The following is a 22,520-nucleotide window of genomic DNA, read 5'->3' as shown; positions in this document are numbered from 1 at the left end:
TGGGTGTACACACACACACGCGGACACGCACGCTGGCACACAGGTCACCTCGCCCACTCATTCTCCAAGCCTGCTCAACAAAGAGGGAATCATTCATCAATCAATGGAAAGCACCTCTGACAGTGGATCCCTTCTAATTAGGCCCCCTAAAAGTTCCCTTGAAGGCCGCTAGCGCTAAATTCCCCGTCCTCCCAGGCTCCATCTCTTAGTGTCAAGCAAAAACCGGCCAATTAGTTCAGGGAGAGAGGACGGAAATAGAAGTTCTGCAGGGATGGGCGTCAACGCTTCCTCACCTTTGTCGACGACGACGCGCGGCATCTCCTTCTCGCCGGGGGAGAAGCATTTGATGCGATTGCCCTCCACCAGACCGTTCATCTCCGCCAGGTCCTCGAAAGTGCAGTTCACTCCTGCGGTAAGCTCGGGCACGTTGTGGGCTTCCAGGACCAACTTCGGGAGAAACGGGAAAAGTGGAGACTGTGTCAACGAGATCTGCCATCGACAGGCGGGCGTCGTCTTGTCAAAGTCACACACGTGGCGAAAGAAACATCATAAGAATACCGCAGTCCAAGAGCAGAGGTCCCCGAGGGCCACTCCTCCATGTTTTCCGGGTTTCTCCCCTGATTCAAATGATCAGGATCTCCATCGGGCTTCTGCTGAGCTTGTTGATGACCTGATCAATTGAATCAGGTGTGTCGGGGAAAGAAACCGAGAAAACATGCAGGGCGGTGGCCCTCGAGGAATGAGTTTGGAGACCTCTGTCCAAGAGGATCAAGTCCACTTCAGTTGAAACAAAAAAATGGGGTCGCTTCACCAAAGACTAATCTGGAACATCACGGAACAATTGCATTACTTGATTCTGTGTGGATCTTGCAAGGTACTGTACTTAACTGCTACTTGTTTTCCAGATGAATTGAGATGAATAAATGCTAAACATGCAGGAAGAAGTTCACGGTCCCAACCTTGTGGCTCATGGAGGATTAGAGAGATGCATATTTACCCTCTAAACCTGAAAACGCAGCATCAGCTCCGCACCATCCAAGACAGTGGGGAGAAAAAGCCATCCTTGAGCATAGAGCTGGTGAAGAAGGTCGAGGCCAGAAAATCCATATTGATGGGACAGGCGCGGATATCCCCGGTTCAAGGTTTTGATTTGCGGCCGGGCCCGTTCACGCTTGGCCAGAGCTGCCTCAGCAACGGAGGAAGGGACTAGCTCAGCTTTTTTGAGATTGCGCTTTCATCAAGTCCCGCTGTGGGGGTCTAGGTCTTTTTCTCCAACTTCTCTTGCTTCTTTTCAAAGAGCAACAAAAACAATTATGTTCTCTACTAATATAAAGTCCAAACAAGGTTTAGGAGGATGCCTTGCTCCGGCGCAGCACTTGGGGAAACGTTCAAGTGTCCCCTCAGGGTAAAACTGGGAGAAAGGTTAAACACCCGTGCGGAGAGCTGGAAGGAGCACGATCACCCGAGCACGCACGCAATCTATGAATAGCATTAGAGTGGCGAGCAGGTGGAAAAGCAACAATGGTGTGTGTGACCCTCGGAGCGACACGAATGGGAAATGATCATTCAGGCCTGACCTCAGTAAACCAAATAGTATTGTACAGGGCTGTACACAGACTATTTGTGCACAAAACATAATGAAGGCTCAAAGGGCCGACGCAAGAGTGAGCGTCGCCGCTGCTTTTCATTTTTTCGAGTGTTTGCAATCAAAAAGCCCGCTAAGAGGCTGCTTGGAGGACAAATGAGCGCGTACATCTGTGAGGGAAACCCATAGTACAAAAAAACAAACAAAAAAAAGCTCAATTTCACAGCCATCGTGTTGAGAGATAATTTTCAATACATAGGGCGCATTAAAAATGGTCAAATTTATTCAAAAATCAACACTGCCCCTTATTTCCAAGTGGAACCGCAGCTATCAAATATTTTGATCGCTTATTTGAATATCAGTAAGAAAAACATGAATACAGAGACAACATACATTTTCCCTTAACAATACATTAAGTTTTTTACATTTGGATGTATTATACGTATTTTTATCAGGGTTCAAATGAAACTGCAGAGGTTTTCAGTCTAGAAACATTCATTTGTCTCGGGACGATAAAACAAAAAAAACTGGACTTGAACGCATCTTATTTCGCAGTAGGCTTGATATATGGAAACTCCCAAAAATAGACCTGTTCATTTATGATGCACCTTATAATCAATTCAGCGTATCTAACAGTCCCAAGTTAGATCATAGAATTTCCGTTTATTTCAGCAGAAAGACCAAATAAAACAAACTTGCGTCACGAGGCATCACGATGCTCCCATACTTGCAGAAGGCCGGTAGGAAACTATCTAGGGGAACTAGACTGCACTTGGCTGCCAAGCATCCGAATGCAACGCCAAGCAAATACTATGGGATGTTAACGAGCGTTTCATTGGACAGGACGGCACATTTGCACGGCCGGGATTTGAGTTGCGTCGCTGTTGGCAGGCGGCGCCGTCCGTGTAAAGAGTGGCCACATCAAAAAGGAGCCATCGTAATCACCTTGTTTCTCGAGTACTTTCAGAACAAAGGCGGGGAGCATCGCGTCCACTCACCGTCACGCTGAATTGCGACACGGAGATGTTGTTGGGGTGCACGCTGAGGCGCACGCACTGCTTGATGTCGGACGCAAAGCGGCGTGGCTCCGACGAGCGCTCGCATTTCTCCTTCCTGCTGCACCTGCGGGAGAAGAGAAACAAGGGAGCCCGTGTTATTCATCACGCTCCTTCGTGCACCTGTTGGAAACATTCCTGGGATTTCCTCAGCGGGGGTATACACATTACGGCCGTCTGTGACTGGACATAGGTGTGTGTGTGTGTGTGTGTGTGTTTAAAAACAATGGCGGCTCTATATGTGGAAGTGGAGCAGGGCCTTTGGGCTTTAATGACTTGAATGGTCTGACGTTTTATATTTCTTATATTCCTTTTCATGCCAGACTAGATAATCCCACATTGTCTTTTATTCGAGAATTGCATGTCTCTAATGTATATCTATACCTTGATTTTATATATATATATATATATATATATATATATATATATATATATATATATATATATGTACAGTATAGACAGAGAGAGAGCTGAAAGGATTATAAAAGAGAGTAATATGCACTCGCTCTCACCCAGGGGGGCCTTTGATAAGGTGACACAATAAAGAGCCAGCAAGCGATGGAGATCAGACCATCTGGATCAGTTGTTGATGATGATGCGGCCAATATATTTCATCACTGAGCCCTCCTGTCATGAGCTAATTGACGCTTATGTTGCAGATGAGGTCAACACAGCCAGAGGTCTCCGATCAAGACGGTCCGGGAATTGGACCCAGGCTTCTTTGATCGTGATGCAATAATCCCATGACTGCATAACAAAATGTTATTTTTATGATTCGTACGTTACAAAAAAAAATCTGCATCTTGAACCCTATTAGCATATAACCTGCTTATTATCACATGGAAAAAGCCATACGTACTTTGCTAATAGCCCCGGGCTGTGTGCACTATTGTGCCACACACTAAATGACAGAGTGGAAACACACACACACACACACTAACGGACAGAGCACTGCTATCATAATGGGTGCTGGTCCGCACAGTTCGCATGAAGAGCCCGTGGGACAGTCATTACCTGGCCCACTGGCCATGACCCCACTGCACGCATACACACACACATAGCGTACGCACACACCTAGTGGAGCATAAGGCAATTCATCTCCTCCATCAGTGAGCAGAAAAGGACACTTTAGTGCACTTCTAATATTGTAAATGAGTCGGTTATGGTGGTTAAAGCGCAACAAAGGTGACCACAAGCACCGGCCTAACCTTGTATCTTCTTCATGATGTATATGTGCTCATAACGGTGCTATCGTTGCTAAACCGAAACACACAAAACACACGCACACACAGGCCCAGTGAGGGAGCGTTCTAATGGACACTTTGGAGTGTGGTCTGCTTATTAAGCCATTTTTCTGGCACATGTGACGCCACCGCTGCCCCCTCAAGAAGAAGCCAATAAGATTGCTTCTTATATCAACTTGAAAAGGAAAACTATTGCACAATAGTGGCCAAAATAATAATCATGATTATCCATTATTTTGGTCAAGATTGAAATCACAATTATTATTCATCATGGTCAAACGTCTTATTTTTTTTGTCATGCAAACGTGCAAAACATTGCCCCCTAGTGGATGGATGGCAAAGTGCTTGATTTGACGTATACACGGTAGCTGGCTTTTTAAACGTTAATATCGCCGGGGATTTGCTTAAATGATCGTGGCAGCCAATATCGTGATCACAATTAAAAATGACTAATTTTGCAGCGCTAATATATGCTCACTATTCCTAAAATTGCTATACACATTTACATAAATGTACTGTACATCTGTGTACACATATATAAACTGTCCTATAGTATTTACATAGTATTTCCGCAGTTGCATTGCATTTTAATATGTTTTGAGAGAGGCAAAACAACAGTAAAACAAACACAAATCGACCTGCCTCAGACATATTGATTGCCATCTATGAAATGCAATATGGCCGTTATACACACTGTATGCAAACACAGGGACCTCTGATATTGATTTTTGCAGCGCAGTTTAGAATACAATACACATAAACTGCATCAAATATCCACACGTCTTATTAAGCATCATAACAGACAAATATTATATATATATATATATATATATATATATATATATATATATGGGCCACAGTGAGCTGAGTCTAATGGTTGTTTGGACTTGTGTGTTTATTTAGAAAAACTCCCCTTTAGGCGCTCTTCTTGCCGACAAAGCACACAAGTGTTTGATTCCAGCCTGACCAAACACAATTAGTCCACAGTGCTTTTAATTAGCATCATTCGGTAATGAGCACTGGTAGCGGAGGTAACGGCACGTGACGCCGGCGGGCCGAACAAACATCCGACGGGTCTGCCAATTATTTTTTTATTTTTTTTTTTCGGGTGGAAAAGGTTACTCATCTGACAGCCAGCAATGCGTCCCGGGAATACGTTTTCAATTTGGGAGGCGGCGAGTTGAATTCCCCGAGTTTACTTGAAATTTACGCGTTTGATGACCATCTCTTTGATTTTTTTTTTTTAAGTGAAAAACAATGCAAATGTTTGAAGCAATTATGAAAACACGCGCTTCCACGTGAGCGCTAAAGACGACGACAAGGCAAGTCGGGCAAAAGCGCTGTCCAATCTGTCAGCCCGTCGCGCTCGACGGCGGACTTGACGGCCTAGTTAGTCGCTGGCGTGACTGACAGCTGACAGACGGGAAGTAGAATGGGCGTTCGCGAAGCAGACCGACTGAGGAGTTGCGGTGTGGATGCGCGTCAACAAGTAGAAAAAGCGGCGATTGGGTTTTTCCAAGCATGGAGCAATTTGACTAATAACATACCCTGTCATTTCTTGCTGTAAAATAGTATCTGTTGCGGTTTGCTGTCAAACAGTATAGACAAAAAAACCCAATCACATCTGAAGTATGTAAAACTTAAAAGCAAGATTCAGGATTTTTTATAAAGCCTCAAAAGTACCAATAACGCAATTTCAACCATTCACGCACCTAATCACACCTAAGGACAATTTACAATGTCCAATTCCCCTGCCATGCATGTTTTTGGAGTGTCGGAGAGAGCCCACACGGGCTCGGGGAGAACATGCAAACTCCACACAGGAAGGCCGGAGCCAGGTGGATTTGAACCGGGGCCTTTGAACTGTGAGGCGGACGTGCTCTTCACTGCGCCAAAGAGCCGCCCTCTTTTCCAATTTATTTGCTCTTAATTTGAAAAGAACACTGCTCTGTTCCTGATCAAATTGGATCCGGCCACGCATGCGAAATCCCAGTACGAATCTCAGCATCTCAGCAATGGATTGCAATTTAAGTGCCAAAATGGCCAGCGTCGTGTCGGGAGTATTTTTTTATCGTACGATTCAAAGTGATTATCGCGAAACCTTCGATATGCTAGGCCTGGAGCTCCGCCTTTTGTTTTTTTTTGACGACGTAGATATCGAATAACGATGTTGACCTTTGGAGCAACCCTGGGGCTGGATTTGCGCAACCGGATAAAGATGGTTTAGCATGAGATCAGGGAGCTGGAAAACACGTGAGGAAGTAAGGTGGAGGGGGCGTGTCCACGCGTTGAGGGCCGTTGTACGGAAACGCCGAGTGCTCGTCGAGGACGACGACTTGACGCGCGCACTCACGGCAGCCACTCTTGTTGATTTCCTTCCTATTGATTGTCCTCGTCCTTCTCCCATCAACAGAGTAAATAAAAGCCATGCTGATTGGGAGCAAAGAAAAGGCTGTTTACGCTCAAGACCGATGAGGTGATTTCAAGGTCGACCGTAAAGCTCCGTCAAACAGAAGTCGTTCGACCTTGTACCTGGATCCGATCCCATGTTCTTGTCTAATGCTCTCATGATGGGCAGATTCGATCAGGTTAAGTGTGGCACCCTTCATTTATTGAGTAGCAAAATATCTTCATTTTTTGTACGCTAATTTTGATGAACTATTATTTAAAATGAATTTTGATTCAATTTAATCATGGCAAAAAAAAAAAAAGCCATGGGAAAAAAAAAGACATTGAATTAGAGCGGTGGTTTTCAACCTTTTTTTAGTGATTTACCCTTTGTGAAATATCATTTCAGTTAAAAGCATGTTTGGGTTTGAAAAATAGAAAAACACAAACTGTATTTAACTTTAAACCCTTTTAAACTTCAGCGTCCCGTTTTGGGGTGACAGCAGAGATCTGTTCACGAAAATAAGTCATGGACTTGACGGGTAACGAGTGGTGGCACATGACAAGTTGGGTGGTACCATTCTAATATGGGGAAGAATCTGTCATTTTACAATAATAAAATTGAATACTACTGAACATAACATTTGTTTGATCAACTTAAAATATCCTGAAACATAGATACAAAATTAATTAACACAATAATTATATTTGAAGGATTTTGTTTGTTGTTGTTTGTTTGATTTAAAATCTCAAACACCCCCTGAAGCTCCTTCAAGTACCCCCCCAGGGGTACTAGTACCTCCATTTGAGAAGCACCGAATTAGAGGACGTTTCCAGGCCTTTGCGGTGTACAAAAATAGCAACGACAAAAAAAAAGTACAAAAAAGCTCCCAAATTCTACCGGGGCTTTTGATCTCGCTCCATTCACGTCTCACTCGCTCCTTGGCTCTTTGCATCTCGTCCGCCCCTCCAGTTTTCGGTCAATATGCTCCTCTCGCATCTCTGCCCTCTGCGTGTCCTCACGGCGCCAGCAGGGATGGAGGTGCTAAATGCGAGCCACTCACACACCAGCCACGCGCGCATGCTATACCCAAGGGCTAGCGCTGACACGAGAAAGCCATTTTCAATTTTCGGCCGAGTGGGAAATCAAGCGCCTCCCCAGCTCGGCAGACAGACGGGAGTTTGACAGCTGGCCGCCAAGAGCGCCAATGTGCACGGCAGATGGAAAGACGATGACGACGACGGACGGACCGGCGAGTGGAATCCGGGATAGGCTGGGAAATGAACAGCTTTGCGACGTTTACATTCTGTCACCGGGCTCGCTATACTAGTCCGGTACCATTTTTTAATACGTATGTACAATTTGGATGTTTTTTGGGGTTCTAAACGCATTAGCTATTTAACGTAGATTTGGATTGCCCGTCATACGGCGAATTCGCATTGCGAGCCCAACCGCGGAACGGATTCATCTCCTAACACGGGGGCCCACTGTATTTAGTTCCCGTGTTGGGAAAACAGGACACTGTTGGAATCTACTGGTTGCGCTCTGAAGGCTTTCTTCTCCTTTCTCAAACTTTTGGGTGAGAACAAAGTCGAGGCAAGTGCCAAAAATGATTGCCGCGGTACTTACGTGTTGTGCAGGACGCACCAGCCGCAGTGAGGGTCTCCCGATCCCAGACATTCGCTACAGGTGGAATACTGACCGCAGGCTTCCACTGGCATCCTGGACAGCTGGATGTAAAAGGCATCAGAAAGTTCAGTTAAGCGCCACCAAGATCTTTGGTATTAAGATGGCATCTTCATTTGGCTTTGCTCTACATAAAGCACCCCGGCGATTCGGGAGAAAATGTCGGGATTCTAAATGCGCCATACAGTCCGAAGAATACGGTAATCGCTCAGCCCTACGGTATACTGCAGAGAGGTCTTATCAGTAAGTTAAGATCGCGTTCTCCGTTTGTCTATGAATAATACCAGACTGACTTTGTCCTCCGCTGACCGAGCGCCAAGGGCCGGGGCAGGGCCGGGGCAGGGCCGGGGCAGGGCCGTAGCCCGATCTTGTTAGCGCGGCGACGGCATCTGGCACGAACAGGTGTCGCTGGCGCTTTTTGATTAATGAGCCGTCACCGGGCAGGTGACCGCTGTCGCTCAGTTGCAGCAAAGCGAGGCCGGGTCGCGAGAAAAACCTTGGAGGTTAGGGGGATGTGGGACTGAAGGGTTTGAAATCCCGCACGTCACTTTTGATGGATTTATACAGGACGGGATGGGCACTTTTAACGTCTCGTGGTACATTTGCTTGCTCTGAAACTAAAATTCAAGGTGTCTTGAACGCAGACACGGCAGATGTTCGACACCTGACTGCGGGAAAAATAAAAAAAACTCCACTCCGCTACCTGTCTAACCCCCCACATGTTTGTAGCTCCAAGGTGTATCTCCTTGTCAAAGTCAAGAGGAATGCTGCATATTATGACGTGAAATACAACGGGGCTGCATCTGGGTGTGTTGAGATGTAGCAACCGGTGTGTTTTGTCCCCTCCCGCTGGGCCCAGGCCTATTTGCGTTAGGCAGATAAAGGGAATGAGCTCGAGATGGAATGGCAAAGCGAACACGCTTGCGCGCGAGGGGTCCGACGCTACGAAGGGGGAAAAAAAAGGCCATTGTGTCACTGGTGCGCATTGGCGTTCTTATCACGAGCGGTCGTGTATCCCAAATCTCCCGGCATGCTTGTACCCGCCTCTTCCTGGGCTTTGTTATGCCGAGGGCGTCGTATCTTGATCATTTAACGGGCGCTGGCAGATGTGGCCACTCGAGGGCCCCGAAAAGTCAAGTCTTGGTTCCGGGGCTCGGGTCTCGTTCAATGCCGATCCGGGTATCGCCGCGCATTTGTCGGCGTGGCGCTTTGTGACATGGATCAGATCATCGTAAAAACCCTCCAGCCTGCCATTACAGCCAGCACTCTGCCTGCCTCTTTTATGCACGGTAGGCAGCGATGGGATATAATCAAGGCTTTTAAAAGAAGGGAGGCCAAATCACACTTGAAGTGCACTTGAAGTCTTAATGTGCGAGGGGATAAGATGCGGCATAATGGCGGTGTCATGTTGAAAATTGAGCAACACCGAGACAATTCTTCTTTGTGTCTCGCTCCTGACACGGCGCCGCTGACCTGTGGCTAAATCCGCACGGGAAGAGGTGATCATCAATTAAAACGTACTCATCACTACCTTGTAAATCAGCACATTGCACCGGCGGCAAAGCACCAAACGCTAAAAGTGAGACTTGCCACATGGATCAGAAGATGGAGTTAAACGTAGGCTACGTAACGAAGCCCCGCAGTCGTCCACGCCATGTATGTGAAGCACACATCTCCAATTAGATATCTCGCAGTTATGCTCATTACTGCCGGAGGATCAGCAGCGATCATGGCAAAATTATTTATATTCAGCGACGAATAGTAATGGAAAACCCACTGTTATCACAGCGGCGGGTCACGGAGATCGGAATTAATCAAGGCTTTCATCAGCGCCGCAACGCTACTATTCTTGCGTCACACCACAGTCATCAATTTCTTCCAAATCACTTTCACTTTTACAAATTCAAACTGGCGCCACTTAGCGGTCCTCGGATGAACTAAAATACAGATCGGCATCAGAAGGACCAAATCAGTCAAAGGTAAGAAGGAGCATTTTAGTCCAGTCATGAACAAAAGTAGATCTCGTAAACCATGCGGACAATGACCTTCACCGCAACCATTTTGACCATGTCAGACATTCGGCAGGCATCGCTTCATAAATTTCCCACGTCTGCTTGGGCTTTCAGATTGCGCTTGAAAGCAGTTCCAGCCTGCGTGTATCTGCAGAGCTAAGATGAGTTGAGGGCGCACACAATGAGAGGCCATTAAAGGGAGGACAAAAGGTAAAACTCGCCGCTTTGAGTTAACTGACTCGAACGCGGCCCGCCTCGCCGGCTTGACGCGCGTCGCCGCATATGTTCCGCTTCCTCGTTAAAGCGAACTGGGACGCCGCATCTAAACACCTTCATGAGCGCAGCAGAAATTAAAAGAATACTGACACTAAACAGCTTTGATTCCGTCGCAAATGAGGCGCTGGATTTCTCCGGGGAGGAGGAAGAGGTTGACTTTGAACACCCGAGTACGGTACACTTTCTTAATAATTCACACTTGGAATTCTGCATATGCTACACGGAATATCAATAATTGAACGCAACCAGCGCAGCGGTGAGCAACGGTTTCGACGGCGAACGCGAGGAAGCCCGACAGCTACGGAATATTTTTGGTATGAGGTGCAGTCTGGTACATAAGGTTGGTGGTGGTACGCATGGTGAGCAGCGAGCAAAAAAAATAAAGGGTGGGGCCAAGTCAATGAGTCTGATTGCAAACCATAAACTGAGGCCGCCACTTTCGGGTGATCTTTCTAAAAGTCCTTCAATTCGTCTGATTGCACCAGCCATTCGAACCAAGTATCCCGTATGAGACTTTAAAAATCAACTCGCAACAGAGACCGGGGTAAAACCCCATCGCCCCTCCTCCTTTAACAGGCCTGGTAAGACGACTTACCAAGGACATGCAAAGAACTGCTTCTTTGTCGACACTGTCGGGGCCTGCTTCTTCATCTGGTCTTCAGATGCTCTACCAGAGTCTCAGTCTGGCTGCTTTTAATTCTCTTTGCCACATCAGTACTTTGAGCCCTTGTTTGTGCGCACTTCAAGTCGATCATAGTTTGTTCCTTCGCTGAGTATTCCCAGACGTGCCTCCCGAAACACTTAGGAAGGTCCGCACTTTAACTAGGTTAACAGACTAATTACTTGGAAGCTTCTGCCCAAATGGACGGACCACGACGACTAAGTGTTTATTTCTCTAATTGAAGTGGCTAAATTTGTAACACGAAATGGGACGTGAGGGAACTGAACAAAAAGGGAAGATGGAAATTAAGAAACGGTAATCGTTCTAACGCAGTACAGTGTCTTCTTCTTGGCTGGCGATTATGAATGCTAAATTCCGAGAGAAGAGTTAGGAATCTAATTTTGCTGGTTAACAGATTCGCAGAACCGATAATTGGATTCCATGACAAAACGGAATCCTAAATGAAACTATTTCACTCCTTCCCAGTCTGCCTCGGCATTCTCTTCCTCGTTCTGCCTCGAGGCTTTCATTTCGATCTTTAACCCAATTTTATCATGATTTTTTTACGCAATCTCGGACAGACGGCGAGTTGGAATGAGTCATATATTTACAAACTTAGTGCGGTGCTATTTTGGCCCCGATGGAGGTATCCACAGCCTCTCGGCGCCGGCGTCCATTAAACAGAGTGCTGCTATTTCGCGCCACATTTCAGCTTCCAACAGTGTGAAAAACACAAATTCCTCCCTCTCTCCCTCATACTCCACACTTTTATTCACTATACGTATACCAACAAACGCTATTCTTCACGGTGACACGACATATACAACTTACCTGGTTCTCGGACATGACATAGAGGTAGTGGTGATCCGAAGAGAAGGCCATGTCACGGAGGACCGGTCCGCTTTCCACCGCCTGCACCGTTTCGTACTGCAGCGCCCGTGACGAGCCGTCCACTCGGATCTGCGAGGAAGCAACGCAGCGCATAAGTGTGGTGCAATCCAGCAAAAACATATATGTTATCCCTCTTTATAGCGCTTAAACCAAAGTGTTACGGTGGATCCTGGGGGATAATCCTTGGAGGGACTTTCCCGCTGGATTTGGGGTATTGGATCGACACAAATGCTCATTTGGTGTACGTCTGTGGTTGATTTCCTTATCACGGTTTGCTTGCCAAGCAGAAACTAGCACGGGTTGTTCAAAATGCAACCCGACGGATGGGATTCCGAATCCTCCTGACCCTCATCAGGACCTACTCAGGCAGTTTTGGGGAACCCGGGTGTGAAACGGAGCCCGGTTGAAGTTTTGATGACTGTGGCTCATTTCTTCTAGGCGGCGGGAAGATAATTGGACGGAAAGCAGATGGTTGCACAGGCAGGTGAGTCTCTCCTTGATTAATTACCACATACCCCCATGACAGCACTCTCTCTCAGTCAGCATAGCGCTACGATGTACTCTTCAGGTGGCGAAAAAAATAAAAGAATTCAGAAAATTCAAGGAGGAAATCCAAGGTTGCCGGGATATCTAAAACCTTGCATTTCATCCCCGAAACTGGCTGCAGGAACAAACGAGCCACGGGGGACAGCGGCGTGTCCAGCAGCAAGCCGAGCCGGGACTTGCTCGAAATCCGGATTCGAACGGCAGTTGACTAATAAGCGGCAGGTGTAGCAATTTCATAAGGCTCATAAACACTAGTTTAAGGCATGGGAACAAGCTGCAAACTAGGTTTACGCGTCTCCCTTCGTTTCCTTCCAGGCCCCCGATGGCGAAGAGCCATCCGTGTTTCATTGTCATAATTCATATATCCTAACGTTAATGTTTCATCAGCCAACGATCATTAAGGCAGCCGCGGCGGTGGTAGCCAAGATTATCTGATTCCGTTTCCACGGCAATGAAGGGGATTAGCCGCTCTATGCTAAATGGATTACAATGCTAATCTCCGCTATCACATTAGCACGACACAATAGGCTTGGGCTGCCAAGCTGACTTCATTTTGCCTCTGAGTGGTTGGGGAAGGTGAGAGATCTGTCGGCCCCTCAATGACGCCGATTAACGAGCGTACGGGAAACACCGAGAAGCGCCGCGTGCTTGCGTGGCTGGACGCTAATGACGGCTCATCCGTTTCTCTCCGACCGGACCGCGTTGGAGACACTGAATCCCCCACGTGGTGGAGGGAGGAACTACACTTGGATGACTCACGCAAAAACAAGACCACATCTTTCACTCCGGGCCTTCAGAGACCCAAGTGCAGAACGTGTGACATACTGACAACAGAACAAAACAAATGACACCACTTGTGCAGATGGCCTTTTTTTTAGCCCGCAAAGGGAATAATAACGCTCGGGCCAGAGTGAGCGTTTCATCTTGCGCCCAGCGAGCGTAAGGGGTGACGCTGTCAGGGAAGCCATTCCACTACGCCGTGGGATTACCCTCTTGCTGCGTCTACATTTTGGCAAGGCGCGCCACAAAAGACACACCGGGAACTTCCTCGGACTCAGCGCGGAATCAATTTGTTCTGGCGCGACGCTGAGCCCGGGACCAAACAATAACCGCCAAGAGGAATGGCGTGCTTGCTTGGCAACGGAATACGGATTCTGCGGGGTTATAGTCATGCAGTTAAGCAGTGTGCTAAGCGTGGCACAATAGCAGCTAACACCTCCAGATTTGGAACACACCGAATAAAGTGCTGAGTAAAGTATCACTGTGCTCTGACCTGAGGACATGCAACCGCTGTGAGCTGCGTGGGCTGCAGGGGAACACTATCCAAGGTCACGGCTGGGAAAATGTCACCCGTCCTCCACAATGACGCTTCTCAAACATTTTTCACTCATTAAGAATGATTCTTCCAGCCAAGGACTCCCAAACACTGCATTTTTTAATGGAAAAAAAAAACCCTGCTGTGCCGTCAGGGTGTATTTTATTCAAATTTAGAGCTGCACTAGCAGTAGTACCTCTAGGATTATTAAAACAGAACATCTCCGAGAGATACTCTGGAAGATACTGTAGATCACGTAAGATCGGATCATGTAAGGACTGGTAACGAGTTGTAATGGGCTGGAGTTATTGAGGTTGCAATTAACTTGCTCTTAATTTGAAAAGAAAAATGACATATATTGTCATCCGCATAGGATAGTTGCTTGAGTTATACTAGAAAAAAACCATCAGCGCACATTGGATCATTTCCATTTTGCTTGCTTATCTACATTTTTTTTTTTGGTTACAATGTATTGAGAATCCACGTGCACACATGATAGATGGATGGAGCGCGTATCTCCCAGCATGAAAACATCTCTCCTCTTTTTGAGAGCAAACCCTGGCCTGTTTGGCAATCGTGCCGCCAGAACGCCTGGCGATGACTGTTCCGAGCATCTTTATCAAGCAAACACAGCGTGTCAATCAGGTAGACGACAGCGAGGAACACTGGCTGTGAAGGAGACGGGAAGGGAAAACAACACATCGTCGCCACGTAACCACGACGTGTCTCTTGACACGCTCCATTCATTCCGACAGCGCTACAATAGCCGTGGTCTGATTGCCAGAATTTGTCCGGCTCAATGGAAGTACAAAAAAACAAAAAAAAAAACGGGATCCGTTTCATCGTGTCAATCATCGCTGGAACCAAAATTATGGGATACTGCTATGTGTATTTTAGGGCAAGATGTCTAATTTGACGCTAATCTGAAGGTAATAGTGCCAAAGTGCTGCTTGAGATAAACCAACCAGCGCCTTCCTACCCTCAAATCAACGACACAGTAGAAGCAAATATGGCCTTTACCTTGTTATTTAGGAAAGCTAAAAAACACGTGGGAAAACAAAGTAGATGGTAAAAAGGTAGACGTGAACTTATGTTTGCGCCCACCCAGGTTGCCGTCACCTCTCATCTGGGATCCTACGCCACGCCAGCGAGAGCTTTGGGGGAACCCCCGGCTCGTTGACTGACCGCCGTGGCATTCAAAGTGCACTAGTAGTTAGCCCCCAGGTCCGCGCAGCCTGCTAATCTAACCTCACCCCCCTGATGCGAGCTCCAGAATAGGAACCCGAGTGTTAGCGTGAGGGCTGATGGTGTCGGACGTGAAAGGGGACAAGTGTCTGGAGGCTCCTCCACTCATCCCGCCGTCGGCCTCGCCCTCCCTGAGCCGCGGAGAGGTGAGTGGCAGGTCCGCCCGTTATCGCTGCCTCGGAGCTTCGGGAGCGGGCGGGGGGGCTTCGCGGCCCTCCGCGGCGCTCGTCTATCTCCTTCCAGCACAGGTGTCAGTTTGACCGGACCACCCGCGGGCGCGCGGACGCTTCGGCGAGGAGAGATTTCTCAACTTTCAAAGTGTTATCCGCCTTTCCGTCTTTCTCGAGAGAAAAGCGGCGGAGCGTGTTTCCAAAGTCGTTAAATGGATGTGGACCATCGCGCCAAATGCAAAGTTTGGCTTGTTCTTGGAGTTGGCAGACACAGAGGACAATTCGGACAATTTTATGCTTCCAACTCGGTGGGAAGAGTTTGAAGAAGGACTGATTCTGTTCGAGCGGGGCCATAAACGTAAGCCTGTGAGTTCCATCTTGATCAGCTTGAGAATATCACCAAACACCTTTAACACAAACCACAATGGAGATGAGAAAAAGCCAGACAGGTCTCTCGCTTCTGTCGAGAGCTGAAACTCACAGAAGCACTCCAAAATCTCACATAACAGACTTGTGCTTCTGTACAATTGGCATACTACCATAAACCATAAACTCAGAACTCTTCGCTCTGTCATTCTTTACTGACAGCACTCATGTAAACGTTCAGATTTAGTTTCCGAGTCTAGTTCCCCAACACGTGCTGGCGCTGGATTTTTGCGGGTGAAGACTTTTCCACGCTCCTGTGCTGTCTGCTCCTGGGTCTCCTCCCGTACATGTGACAATTCCTATGCTATTTCACGCCGGGTCTACCTGATAGCGCGCTTTCATTGCCTCATTAGAGCCGGAGCAGGATTTTGCAAGCGACGGGTAGTGGCCCTCATTTGATACTGCCGAATAGCCGAGAAAAAGTCATGTTTGTGTTTTTTCTTTTAACCCAATTTCCTCTGCTGTTTGTCCTTTTTGGAGACCGATAAGAGGTGCGACCAGGATCCCACGAAGAAGGCGAGGGCCGAATTTGAGGCATACGGTGCCACCCGTGTCTCTATTAGTGGAGCAACACGTGGCGGCGCTCAAAGAGGCCATTATATTTTTTTGAGCGCGTGTCGCCGTGTGAAAGTTAAAAGGCTTTGGGACCCATTAAAAAAGTCAACACGCTTCCCCCCACCCCTGAAGTATCGCAGGCAGCAAATCAAACCTTTGTGCAGAATCAAGAATCGACCTCTCGGGAAACACAGCAGTCAGGATCGGAGTCATTTTGAGGTGAAGCTAAAAGTAAGCTCATGTCGAGAAATTTGCTCCAAATGCGATTTGGAATATCGCACTTGCACTAGCGATCATACTGCCACGTATGAATGAACTTTCCCCGGGCGGTCTCGGCCAAGATGTTTGAGTTCAGACCAAAAAATGCGAATCAAAATACGGTTCGCTTCCCGTGTAAGCAACGAGAGAGAGAGCAGCATTCTTCCGCATTAACGACATCCTGCTTCCCGAGCAGCCACTTTGAAGGAACATGAACAGAGGTGGATCAGATTTTTCTTTTCAACTTGATTCTGTGACCCGCGATGACCCGGAGATACACGCAAAAGGAACAAGAATGTTCAAGCTCTTCTGGTGATGGACTTTGATCAGAAAGAACCACCAATACCAATCTTCATGTAACAATGTCTCATCATTGGTTTATCTCCAGCAGACCATCAATCAGCAGCTCATTCAGACGGATGCTGAGTCTGTCTCGGTCTGATAATGACCTATTGACATCCTGACATCAGCTTTAGTTGAAAGGTGAGGGCGTGACCACCCAATTGCTGATTTTTTTGCCTTTTTGCAGCTCATGGGAGCAAGCTTTTATGCTCAGTCCTCTGAGCGTGCTTTGCGGGACATCTGAGCGGCTCCTCGGGGAGTGATGTCGAAAAAACAAACAAACACGAACGCACATGCGGAGAAAAAACGTTGCACAGCATCCAATTGATGCCGTCGAACAAATTTGGAAGAGAAAGTTGACTCAAGACATACATAACAGAGAAAGTCAGTGCGTGAATAATAGATGGGGAGCCGAAAGCCCAGGCGCCGTCTGAGAGCAGCCTGGATCCTGTTACCACACACTCCCATAGAGAAAGACGCACAAACAAACACACACGCACACACAGGTAGTGTCCCAGTGACCTTTGTGCCCCAATTTGTAAGGCTGCTATCACCGAACTGTCCTAGTTTTACTATGTATAATCCAACGACTAGACACAAATCATGTCTGCTCCAAAAGTATTGGAATCGCAAAGTCAATCCCATTGTTTTTGTTGTATATTGAACACTGTTGGAGCTTCAGATCAAAATCGGACTGTGGACATGAACCAAGCAGCGAGAGAGAGAGCGACAGGATAGGACAGGACGCAGAGTTGGAGGTAGCGGAGACGACGAAGAGAAGAGATGCAGGAGATAGGCTAAGATGGAGACAATTGCTTCGCCGCGGTGACCGCTGAAGGGAAAAGCCCAAAGGCGAAGAAGAAGAGTAGCTAATTAGGTGGCTTGTATGCGCTGCATTCACACCCAGCCGCAAAGTCATTAAACGCCCCGCCTGTGCAAATTTGTTACCCGCTATACGTCGGCCGCCCCCTCCCGTTCACTTGCGCGTGCCGATGATTTATGACTTTGCCTCCAAAGTTCCTAATTAAAATGAGAAGCCCCTCGTAGGCAATTCCTCAGAGATAAGCAGGTGTGGATTCCTTGTGTTCTCCACGCGTACTGTATATCCCCCCGTCGCCTTCCCCGAGGCCACTTGATTCGTCTTTGTATTCCTTCCTCGACTCCACTTTCTTTCCCCTGCTTTTACTCCGTTATGAATCAGAGCGGCACGCCGCGTGGACTGTTTGAGCCCTTTTCCCCCACTGAGGTGCAAAATTGCATTGCTGGCACGGCGGCTCCAGAGAGCGAGGAAATAGGAAAAAACAAGAGGAGCGACTGCGGTAAAGCCCCCCCAAAGGCATGTGTTGATTCACCGAGCACGATAATAAAAGGAAAGAAAAAAAAAAAAAATCAACAGAGAGGCAAATAGCGGGGATGCATTCAAGCTTTCAAATGCTTTCCACAAATGCCCTTTACTAAAATTAGCACCTAGTTATCAAGGGTGAATGTGAGTTTCACACCGTAGCACATGTGCAATGCATTAAGCATGACAACGAAGGCGTTACAGCGCAGCTAAAATGAACAAGCGTGTTATTTCAGCATGGTTGCTTATCTAATCACAAAGAAAGACGAGTTCACAAATAAAGAGGGCGTGCAAGCGCGCTATTGATGATTCCCTTTAACGGCTACATCCCAAAGAGTTTATCACATGCAAGACGCTGAAACGTTGCGAATTTTCAAATGACGAGCAAATAAATTGGAAGATGAAGCAACATATTGTTAAATTGTCTTGAGTGAGTCATGACATTTGAAACTACATTTGTGGTATCGCTGTGTGGGTTTTATTGGGCGAAAGAGATGTTTTATTTCGGGCTCATCTGCTGGAAAACCCGTTATAAAAGGGTGTGTAGACTTTTGCAACCGCATCATGTTGTTTCCGAAATAGAGAACGTTTAAAATGAGTTGCACGTATCGAGAAGTGGCAACTGCATGTTGGGCGTGTTGCTTTTAAGGGGCGTGGCCTCGTGAACGATACCAGGGGCTGGAATTTGTCACTTCGCGTGAACGCGAGCGGAACCAAAGGCACCGTTTACCTTGACGTCCCGCCAGCCTCCATTTTGTGTCCTCGCCAACGACTCGAGTCAACAGGCTAAAACGAGCAAGCGGCAACGACAGAAAGCAATGACGGGAAGCGTGGCTCCTCACCTGCCGCCCGCCGGATTGCGGGGGGGCTAGAAGACAGATAAAAGTTGATTCTTCCTCTCCGAGAAACACACGCAGACACGCAGAGGAGAGAAAGAAGTCTAAGAGGATATTCTGCTGAATGGGGACTGTCAGCTGGCGTTGTGCACAAATCCTCTTAGACCTCCAAATTTCAATTAGGTGAGGAAGCGCTCCGCTGGGGTGCTCATTGCGGCGCCGCAAGTACAAGGTGAACGGGGGGGGGGGGGGGGGGATTTGTCGCTCTGGCGACAGGCCTGCTCCACCAATGTTATGATTTAAAAAAGAAAAAGCAAAAAAACAGCGTGCTACCTCAAGCGCGTTTTGAGTGACAACGGCGCCGCACTCCAATGCCACTCCAGTGCTCAGCCGGCGCTGTGGCAATTGGGTTTGTTCCACCGTGTGGAGTTTGAACTTCGCCTGGCGTCCGTGTGACAGCCGCAATTACGCCGCGCGTCCGCCTCTCCAAAGCGACGCCGACTTGCTGTAATTACAACACCCCGTGCGGCTGCGCATTGGCTTAATTTGAACCGCATCCGCCCCCGCCGCCCGTACAATAGACGACTGTGTGTGTGTGTGTGTGCATGCAAATTCGAATTATTGGTCATTGGCGCGTAAAGCTAATACTCGCCAAATGGAAACATGTGCAACTTTGCTAGCACTCGCTACCTGAACAGAGCGAGGAACATTGTCAGACACAAAACTCATACTGGGCATCAAATTCAGTGCTATAGGGCTCATAAAAGCAGGTTAAACAGACTCAGACAGTTTTTCCCTCGCGCTAATTATAGTTATATACTTATAAATATATTACTGAAAATAACGACTGCGCTCCTGCGAAACCATGACTTCCATCGCATCCTATTTATTCGATTTCTCGTTCATATGTGATGTGTTTTCACAAAAGCAGCCTCCAGAAAATTGAGATCGATATCTTCTAATTCTACGATTGATTCCCTTTAAAATGAAGTGCGAAAATGGACACAAGTTGAAATCTCTAGTTTGGAGAAAAACATTCATCTTTCAATGCTGCATGTGGCGTGCCGGGTACCGTAATCAAATATTCCGAATGCCCATTGGCTACTCTCTAACAAATACCGATTCCACTGTTGCGTCAACCAGTTTGGACGTCTACTCTTTCTTCATCGTTAGCTTTGCTTTCTCGCCTCCCAGTGTCACCATCAAACCCTTTTGAAACAATCCCTTCTTTGCCAAAACTTCACACCGACGCTCTCATCTTCTCACCTTATATCAACCCCCCCCTCGCTCTACTCCGGTCCCAGCATCCCAGTCGGCTTTCATCCTCCCCAGGTTAGATTACTGCAAAGCACTGCCTGTCTGCCAGCATTCCTGAAAGCTTTTCATCTATGCTCCGATTCATCTGAGGAGGGGGGGGGGAGCGAGCCAGGGAAACAGAGAGATTCCAGAGCCCTTCCGTGGATAACCCGCAGTACGGGGCCTGATGGGAAATATCCCAGAGACGCCCACTGGAAGCTCAGAGGGGCATATGGTGCAAAGAGGATGCGAGCGCACAGGAGTCTGCATTCCGGTAAAACACGCATGTTTAGCCGAGACATCAGACTACACACAGCACAACACGAATCAAACGCTTTTCCCACCAAGAAGATTAGCAAAGCGGCTGTCTGCCCCGTTTGTCCAAACAGCTAAATCCGGATCGACTCTGGCAGCATACAAATGAGGAAGATTGACGTGAGATCCCTACAGCAGACTTCCTGAAGATGCGACCGGGAGAAACAAACCAATCGCATTCGCATCTCAAGATGAGTTTGGGAATTAGTCCTCAAGTCACGTGACTGATATTTACGGGTCTCTCCCGACCCGGATCACCCTTGCTCTTTCATCTTCCTGCTGTCAGCGCGGCCTTGGCATTGATGCCGCGTTCTTCTGCGCGCGTCGGAAAGATAACACCCCGCCACACAAACTAACATCCCATTCATCGCCGAGTGTCTCCTCGCTTTCATTATTCCAATGCGGAAAGTGCCGCGCATAATGACTAAATCAGCTCTTGTGTGATTATGACGTTGAGAGCGACGACGGCTTGCCGATTTATCGCTTTTCTCAAGCGCCCGCTTGAGCCGAACGAGCGGGTTTACCGCGGCCGGCCGGACAAAGCTCCGGCGTCCTCCTACGAAGACGACCGCCGATTCCCGGAAGCTGAGTCATCAGCCTGGAAATGCCATGCAACTTTAACAAGTTCGCCTCCTTCCAGGTCCTTATACAGTATATCATCTCACGCCATTCAAAAATCATTCTACGCTTTTGAATTTAGCCTTCACACACAATTCCTCCAAGTTCACACATAGTCCTCGGTAATTAAAAGACGTGGCGTGTGCACAGAAAAACCAAATCGCACGCATGGTGTTTGGGATGCGTGAATCTTGATTTGTAACGGGAAAACAGATAAAAAAAAATGATTCCGCGCAACTCTAATTATGACAGTATTATCCAGGCTCCCTCACTTTTGTTATTTCTTAGAGGCCACACATACTATCTGGCATGACGCGCAAACACCATAGCAACCATTAACTTGAGTGCGGAGCTGCAAATAAAGAAGTGCATTAGTCTTATTATTAGCTCTAATATGCTTGTGCTGTGTGCAGTCTGTTGATGAGACAGCCAATTAAGTCATTGGACAGCTGTGTATTACACAAATTCTCTTTTTCATTTGCTCTTCTAGAACTGTATTTTACCACGCTTGAAGCAAGCACATCGCACGAGGACCAGAACAGGTTATAGAATTAACTTCCTTATCCACCTTTTGCATTTTAATGAAGCGGTTGAGGGTCAGTCAGGGGGTCTGGGGGACAGAGAATGGTGGGGCTCAACCATTTTTTTTTTTAGAATAATATGTCGCAGTGATTGAATGAGAGTAAGGTGAGCCAAGTGTGTGTTTAAACGAAAAACACGGGGGTGCAGTAAATATGACACGTGTGTACGTCTCCCATAATCCAGACTAAAAGAGTAATTCGGGCCTTTCCTGCGGGCATTTCTCCAAAGCTGTGAAGGTATGCCGCCTGATAACAGAGCGGGCGCGTGTGGATTAAGTCTCTATTGAAGGAACTGTAATTACCTGCTGATATGAATATTATTATTAGCGCTACTGGGCAAAACCCTTAACATTTTCTTTTCAAAAAAAAAGCACGCAAGAGAATGGGAGGGGTTAACTCAGCGCAAACTCAATGACCTCGCCTCAATTTTACACAAGACGACTAATACCACGGTGGCTGATACGGAAAGGTATTATAATGTAATTGCAACCTAATGTTTAGGCAAATGTCAGTAGAAAAGGCAGCGGCGATTTCAAAAAACATGACAGAAATTTGTATTTACCTGACCACATGACAAGAGTAAGGATAAGAGCCAAAAAATGTCCATATTACCATTTTTTCCCAACTCTGGAGAATTGCAATCAATGTTAGAAGGTTGGCTGGTTGGACGTAGTCCAAATGACAATGACATATGCTTGAAAACGTTGGCTTGGCTAAGGGAAAGGAAAGAATACCCCCCCCGGGGCCAAGGGGTTCAGACTTATGATCAAAGGTCCACCCGAAACGGAGACTGAAATCGTTCTTTTGGACAGCATCAACAAAAAACCCGGCGCGAAAAAAATCCCGGCATCGCAGGGGGCCAGGGTGACTCTTCTC

At 47.3% G+C, this 22,520-nt stretch overlaps 1 protein-coding gene across 4 annotated transcripts in view; it reads right to left on the bottom strand.

Annotated features, from left to right (window-relative positions):
• plxna4 (plexin A4) overlaps positions 1 to 22,520 on the bottom strand; it is a 138,545-nt gene that overhangs the window by 59,809 nt on the left and 56,216 nt on the right. For all 4 annotated transcript variants that reach the window (XR_015864213.1, XM_088406532.1, XM_088406533.1 and 1 more), the window contains exons 4-7: positions 11,740 to 11,868; positions 7,903 to 8,003; positions 2,584 to 2,707; positions 294 to 447 (exon numbers count right to left, since the gene is read on the bottom strand). Coding sequence is in view for 3 of the 4 variants with exons in the window: in XM_088406532.1 (XP_088262658.1) it covers positions 294 to 447; positions 2,584 to 2,707; positions 7,903 to 8,003; positions 11,740 to 11,868 (508 nt within the window). In the remaining variant the exon portion in view is untranslated. The remainder of the gene's footprint in view (positions 1 to 293; positions 448 to 2,583; positions 2,708 to 7,902; positions 8,004 to 11,739; positions 11,869 to 22,520) is intronic.

The sequence above is a fragment of the Hippichthys cyanospilos genome, chromosome 22 (assembly GCF_059441005.1).
Source record: "Hippichthys cyanospilos isolate Australia breed blue-spotted pipefish chromosome 22, RoL_Hcya_1.0, whole genome shotgun sequence".
Taxonomy (NCBI): domain Eukaryota; kingdom Metazoa; phylum Chordata; class Actinopteri; order Syngnathiformes; family Syngnathidae; genus Hippichthys; species Hippichthys cyanospilos.
Note: the sequence above shows the minus strand (reverse complement) of the source record. Positions and strands in the feature narration are given on the sequence as shown.